The sequence below is a fragment of the Megascapheus bottae genome, chromosome 14 (assembly GCF_031878675.1).
Source record: "Megascapheus bottae isolate mThoBot1 chromosome 14, mThoBot2.hap1, whole genome shotgun sequence".
Lineage (NCBI taxonomy): Eukaryota > Metazoa > Chordata > Mammalia > Rodentia > Geomyidae > Megascapheus > Megascapheus bottae.
The window spans coordinates 30,742,548-30,749,747 of record NC_143522.1 but is presented as its reverse complement, the minus strand read 5'-3'; the positions used below and the strand labels follow the sequence as shown (position 1 = coordinate 30,749,747).

The 7,200-nt window shown below is 57.8% G+C and overlaps 1 protein-coding gene across 5 annotated transcripts in view; it reads right to left on the bottom strand.

Moving 5' to 3' along the window:
• Window positions 1-1,122: 1,122 nt before the first annotated feature.
• Window positions 1,123-7,200, bottom strand: part of Wdr20 (WD repeat domain 20) — a 47,964-nt gene continuing 41,886 nt past the window's right edge. For 3 of the 5 annotated variants that reach the window (XM_090344861.1, XM_090344856.1, XM_090344858.1), the window contains 2 exons: window positions 6,665-6,726; window positions 1,123-1,281 (listed from right to left, as the gene is read on the bottom strand). In XM_090344861.1, coding sequence (XP_090200987.1) covers window positions 6,667-6,726 — 60 coding nt within the window. In that variant the 3' untranslated portion in view covers window positions 1,123-1,281; window positions 6,665-6,666. The remainder of the gene's footprint in view (window positions 1,282-6,664; window positions 6,727-7,200) is intronic. The other 2 variants (XM_090344857.1, XM_090344859.1) reach the window with 1 other exon arrangement.

Sequence of the window (7,200 nt, the reverse complement as noted above, 5' to 3'; positions counted from 1 at the left end):
TCTCCTGTACTAACAGGGCCTCTGGGATTGCTAGGTGGAGAACTGATCTTGATTTGCCTGTATGCACTGTGGACTGTCACCACATCATGCTCTGTTAACCAGTACCTGAGGATGACAGAAAGACCACAGTACTAAAAAAAAAAAGTGGGGGACCGGGAGTTTGGCCTAGTGGTTAAAGTGCGTGCCTAGCATGCACAAAGACCCGGGTTCGAGTCCTCAGTACCACATACATAGAAAAAAGCCGGAAGTGGAGCTGAGGCGCAAGTGGTAGAGCTCTGGCCTTGAGAAAGTCCAAGGACAGTGCTCAGGCCCTGAGCTCAAGCCCAGGACTGGAAAAAAAAAAAAAAGTATCCTTTTAAAGCCCAGAACCATCCTGTCTGGCAGCTGCCCAATGGCCTGCTGCAGCCACAGGTGGGTGGGCCCGGCTCAGGCGCTCCAGCCACGGCTTCCCATCAGCGAGCCGCCAGGAAGCCCCTCCACAGTCCGCTTAAGAAAAGATAAACCAAATCGTATAGTCAACATAATTTTAATATTAATGTTTTTGTGCATTAGAAAGATCACTTTAGTGATGAAAATTACTAGTGAGGGAACTCGTTCCCCAGTTGCAGAATTAATTATTTACACATACAGAGTTGATTGCATTGGACACGAGTATTAAAATAAAGGTTAACAGATAAAAGGGCATCTTCGCACCTCGGTGGGCAGAAATCCAGTGCCCAGTCAGTCATTTGCTGTCCAAGTGAAACTACTTTAAGTGCAAACAGTGTTTAAAACGTCCTAAATTACATGTGGACGTCAGAAGGTAAAACACTTGTTCCCAGTGCACCCAGCGGTCCTCTGACCACCTAAGGTGTAAAAAGCCATCAGTGCAAAACCAGAGAGAAGTAGTGCTCCGCAGTCCAAGAAACGTGCCTTCCACTGTGTGTGCCTGGACGCGCTCCATCTGTAGATGGCTGAATGGCTCTGAGCTGGACAGTGAGAAGCAAGAGAACTCGCAGGTCTTCTTTTTCACCACAGCCCCAAGAGACTGCCTTGCCAGTGGACTGCCACGGCTGGGTGAGCCAGGGAGGGCACAGCGTCACCCCTTGAGTTCACACGGCCTCCGACGTCCCCTCATCGGCCTGCTGACCGGCTGGCCTGCGAGGCTCCCGTGAGGTCAGGGCCCCGGTGTGGTCTTCCTCACCTCCGTCCACCTGAATCTGGAGTCTGGAAGCAGCCATGGGGTGGCTACACTGCTGTGCCACCTGGAGAACTGGCCTGGTGTGGGGATGACAGTAAACCCTGCAAACAAAGCAGTTCCCGTTAATCCAGCGAGGCACAGGCAAGCAGCCCAGCATGCCGCCTGCAGCGCAGGCTGGCGGGAGCCATCCAGTGTCCCCATGCGCCTCCCCACCAGAGCCCGAAGGAGGGAAGGCTTGGGCCTCTGCCCCGTCCAGGAGGAGAGGCAAGCAGCAAGGGGGGTTGGAGAGGTCTCCTGGGCCTGAGACCAGGGTGAAGGTACTTCCTGGGGACAGAAAAGAGCCCTCAGCCCCCAAGAAATGAGGCATGAGTCTCCGAGAAGGCACTTTCGGAGGGTTTTCTTCCCACAGCCTCTTGGCATCATGTGTATATGTGTATGTATAGAGAGAACCTGAGGATCCCAGTTCAGAGGCAGCCTCCACAAGGCGACAGTCAAAAACTCTTATCTCTAGTTAACCACCAAAAGTACAAGTGGAAGTAGAGCTGTGGTGCAAGTGGTAGAGCACTAGCCTTGAATAAGAGAGGTCAGAGACAGTACCCAGACCCTGAGTTCAAGCTCTAGGACTTGCACCAAACATGGAAAAAAAGGAGCTGCAAATGCTGGGCTCCAGGAATGCACTTTTTATCCTGTCGCTGTGCCGAAGAGACGCTTTACACCAGTAAAGCCTACAGGCCGCAAGCCTCTCACTCTGCTCGCAGGGATACACATAAGGGCTGACAATCTGGAATTGACCCAGCTCCACCTGCCCGGCGCCAGTCACCTGCCCTGTGATCTAGACAGGACTGGGGCATGAAAGAATGCTGCGGCTCTCCCCCGTCCTGCTCAGGCTGCTGAGCGGGGCCACGCCCACCCAGCCCGCGTGCACTGGAAGGCTGACCCGGCCAGACCTGTGCAGCTCCTTAGAGGCATAGTTAGCAACTTTTAAAATAGGTAAGACTAAGTGCTTTATCTGATTGAATATACCCCAAAAGGCAATCGATCTGATTTGACATGTAATTTACACAAAACCTCTGAGGAAGGTAGCTAGACGTGCTCTTTTTGGAGTCATTGCGGCGGGCGGCTGGACCAAGGTTGTCTTCTGCCCTGCCGTACACCTCAGCAGAGGTGACTCCAGCCCCAGCCGAGAGAGCACAGCCTGAGCCCAGGGGATCGTGTCTGCCTCCCCCTCCCGGTCTCACCTGGCCTCACCCTCCTTCAGCACCTGTAACCCACACTCACAGGTCAGGAAGCCAGGGTGTGCCCTTGTGACGTCATCCCTGGGTAACGATCACTTCAGGATCATTTCCTGTGCATCCCCTAGGAGCGAAGTCCAGGGGCCCAGTTCTGGGCCTGGACTGGGAAGGCCTGGTGGGGGGGAGGGGACAGGTGGCTCGCCTGGGAGTAGGGTGGGGTGGGGGAGACAGACAGGTCCTGTGGGCAGGAGCCAGCACCAGCTTGGAGCCCATCAGATGCTGGGTGTGTGAAGCCAGCCCATGTGGGGAGCTGAGAAGCAGGGGGGCCCAGGGAGGGATGCTGGTCCAGGGCCGGGCGGGCCAGCCCCCAGGGAGGACCCCCTGCATGCTTATTGCCACCGGCATCACCAGGGGAAACAGACTGCCACCTCATCCCGTCTCCTGGGTGGCCTGTGTGGGGGGGAGGCTGAGTGGGATTCCCAGATGGAAGTGCTGCTTGCCAGCGAGGGTGCCCCAGGCTACCCGTGCTCTCATGACATCCCCTCTGCATTCCCTTCCACGGGGGGGCGGGGGGGGCTGCCCAGGCAGGTCCCCAGCGGCGGCTCCTGCCCTCCCTTCATTCTGGTCTGGGCTTGGCTCCTAGTGAAGCCTTCGTCTCAGAACTGATGAACTCCCGCCGAGTTGGGTAGGGTTGATGGTTACGGTGCGACACTAACGTTTTGTCTTGTTTCACCACAGTGGACAGGAGAGGAGTGTGCCTGCGCTCCTGCCCTGGCAGGCACTGCTGGGCATTCCTGTGGAGGAGGCCCTGACGTCATGCCTGCCCCCTCCTGCCACACCGCCAGCGTCTGCAAGGACGGAGCCTCAAGGACAGCTGTGCGGTAAGGAATGGACATTGGGCTGGGTGCCAGTCCAGCACTGTCTGGCCACTTCTCCAACCCAAACAAGAGCACACGGGGCCCGCCCAGGTCTGGCTGCATTGCAGCCTGCATTCAGCACAGCTCCCACAGGCATGGAGTGGGCAGGGGCAGGGTGCCCGGGAGAAGGCAGGCCTGTGTTCTCTGGCGTGACTCCTCCCAGGTGCCCACCAGCAGTGGTGAGCTCCAGTCGCACTCCTCGCCTCCAGACTGCGCACCGGCCCACAGGATGTGGTGCACAGCCGTAGTCCCAGCACCGCAGGGAGTGCTGCGGAAGACAGAAGCCTTGGCCAAGGAGCACAAGTCAGGGCCGGGCAGCCCATGGCGTTTCCACTCTCCCTGCCCAAAACTAGCTGCTCGTCCAGGGCCTGAGCCCCTGGCTCCTTCCTGTCTGTTGCCAGCCCCCACCTGCCCACTGACGGAAGGTGCCACAAAAGACCCAAATAGTCGGCCTCCACCAAAAAAGTTGTCAACGAGTGCACTGTCAGGAAAGAGAAACTGAGGGTTACCTGAGACCTGCCTGCCTGGGGAGGAAGGCCGGAGCCCCTGGGCCAGGCCCACTCCTGTCTGCTATGGGCAGGAAGGGACCATGGAGAGACCCCAAAGCTTTTCTAGCTCCTGAGGCTGAAGCCACCCAGCCAGCCGCTGCAGAAGAAGGCTAGTGCCAGAGGGCAGCACCTAGGGTGTGGGAGCTATTGCCTAGGCCACGGCAGACCCACAGAGAGGCTCAGCGTGGCCTCAGCAGGCCCAAGCCAGCCCAGCCCTGCAGCCGTGGCCTCCTGCCTCACTTGTCTGTTGGGGAGGCTGAACTCCCCCTGACACCCCCTGGCCAGGACAGTGGAGGCGGCGCTTGGGCCAGCCTCGGCTGCCACCTGGGTCCACACATCCAAATTCTCCTTCCGAAGCCTCTGAGGAGGGTGTGGTACCAGGGCCAGCTTGGAGTAGTGACTGTCCAGAGGGAGGGGCAGCACGGCACCCTGGGGCAATGCCAGCTCTTAAGTCCTCTCTCCCCCGCGTCAGTCCACACAGCTCAGGCAGCCCCTGGGCACCGGAACCTGATGCACCCACCTGAGCCAGAGCCCCACAAGCATGCCTGCCCACCCCCCCTCAACCGGGCGGGGCACTGGGTAGAGGAGGAAGAGGAAGAGGGCTGCGGAGAGCAGCGCCAGGGACACAGCACACATTTCCCCTGAGTTTCCAATGACGATGGCGTCAGCTCCGGGGAGGTAACCTTTCTATACCTCTCTAGGCTCTTAGTTTCGCAGCAGCTGAACGCTTTTCTGTCGTGGCTCACTGGGGATTTTTAAGTGTCAGATATGAAATGACTACTGAGAACTCTCGCCATTTGCAGAGCAGCCACGCATGTTTATTTAATGTCAGCCCACAGAGAACCCCTCAGGTGCTGCAAAATGGCAAGGGTGTCCTGTCTCTTTAGCTGTGACAGTGCCAAGGGAAAAACTACAAAACAAAGCAGTGAAAACAGAAACATGATTTCCTGGGAAGAATAAAGTAACAGTATGGATACCCAAGCTTCATCGGTTATTGCCACACCGAAGAACTGTTTCACTGGGATTTTGTGTTAGGAATGTGCTGTGAATTCAAGTTGTAAAGGAGTTTGGTGAGGTTAAAAAGAAATACATGTCAGTGCTGCTTTTGCTTTTTCACAGAGGGAAAATATCCACACGATTTTACACAGTCTCCTACCAACAGACTTTAATCGACTTAGGTATACAGACACGGCAAGTGCAGGACATTCGTCTTTTACACTCGAGAGACAGCAGCTTGCCCAGGACGCTGTGGAGCCCATGCAGCGGTAGCACGCTGGGCCCTGCTGGGCAGGGGACAGGGTTGGGTTTTGAACGTGAGATCTGAGTTGCAAAGGTGACAGTTAACCCAAACCCCAGCACGTGCTGCTGCAGACAGCCAGGTGTGCTCCAGGACCAGCCCCCTGGCTGCAGGTCCAGGACGGTGGGCAGACCCGCTTTCCCGCGGTGACCCCAGGTGACCAGTCTGCAGGCCGCAGGAGTCCTGTGCACTCACACACTGGCTGCTGGCCACGAGGGGGCACAGCAGTGGCACAGCAGTGGCACGGCCGCCTCTAGCCCTCTTCAAACTGAGAACATCTTTCCCTAGGCAAGAGGCACCCACCTCATTCCCAGGGGCACATGGGCAGTCAGCAATTTCAGCACAAACTTTTCTTTTTGGATGTACTGGGGTGGAGAGGCTGGAGGTGCTCAGGACTTTGTCATGTTAGACAAATGCTCTACTGCTTGAACCGCACCTCCAGCCCTTTTTGCTCTGGTTATTACTGAGCTAGGCTCTCACTTTTGTTCAGGCTGGCATGAGCCAGGATCCTGCCGCTTCGGGCCCACTGTGGCTGTCATGCTGTGCTCCTGTCGGCATCACCAGAATCACCACAGGAAAAGGGGGGTGGAGAAGGGGCTGGCTGAGAGCTAAGCCTTAGGTGTGAAGCCCAAATGCCAGAATCTCCCCAGGGATGGGCACATGGATATACCCTTACAAATGAGCAAGGCCTTGGCGTGTGTGTGTGTGTGTGTGTGTGTGTGTGTGTGTGTGTGTGTGTGTCAATATGCCAAGCAACACTCGCTAGGCAGGCACTCCACCATCTGACCCATAGCCCTAGACCTTTTTTTTACTTTTAGGCTAGGCTCATTTTTGGGCCTGGGCCAGTCTTGGACTTGGACACGGCCTATGACCCCGCTGACTGAAGCGAGGGGCCATGGCCTCGTCCTGGGCTGGCCCAGTCTCCACTTCACAGTGAAGCTTGGCCCGACTAGCGGAGGGCAAACCCAGGGTTGTGTGGTCAGTCAGGAGCCCAAGGTGCCTGTCCTGCAGGTGCTGCCCACGCCTCTGGTGCTCCGAGCCCCCCTGCTCCAGCCCTCTCTGGGGCGCTCCCCTTCTGACAGGCGGGAGGCCCTGGCTTCAATCCCGAGCTCACAAGAGGGCTGCACCTGGCTCCTGGCGCTAAGGATGGCGAGCGGGCGGTCAGGGCTGCTGCACGCGGGGCACAGCGAGGCCCTGTCTTGCCATGGGGACGTGATTTCACCAGGGCTTCTCAGGGCGTGGTTGGCCCATACGGAAGAAGGAGGAGGCACAGCCTCTGTTTCCTCCAGGGGTTGGGTTAGAAAAGGTGTTCTGGCTCAGGAAATGTTTGAGCTGAACTTTTGCAAACTGCCAGTGAGGAAGTTCAAAGTTTAGCAAGAAAGCCCTAAGAAGGCTTCCCGTCTCTCTTGGATGTCTGAGACCAGGAGCCACCACCTGAGGCCGCCGACGCCCCTGCTCCAGCTCTGCCCGCTTCTCCTCCAGCTGCGCACCTTTAGTTCTGGTCTTGGAGAACGCCTGGCCCTCTGTCCTGCCTGCAGAAGTGCTCTGCCGACTGCCAAAGAAAGGGGGCGGGAGTCAGTCAGGGAGGCAGAGGGGAGGTGGGCGGCACTGCCCTGCATGCGGGGACAGCCCACGCCAGGCCACATGGCCAGGTCGCCCTCCCTGGGGGTGACCCCTAGCTCTCCACTAGGCCCTGGAGCCTGGGGGAGACTCAGCAGGGGCCAGGAGGAGAGGGCGACTTCAGCTCAGTTTTGGCAAGTCTTCCGCAGGCCAACATGTACCAGGGCACCAAGCCAACCTCCTTCTCACCAGCCCCCACCGAGCCAGGCCCGGGCAGGAACTGAGGGGTCACTGGGGGCTTCGCACCTGTGGACTTACCTGTCTTTAGCCCAATACAAAGTCCTGAATTCTGAAAGTGCATCCTTGACGTCTCAGAAGCATTTGGATTTCCACAACTATGCAGGTATGGAGTGGATGCAGCCCCTCGGCCAGTCCCCGCCCCTCCGTCACTCACCACCCCTCGGAG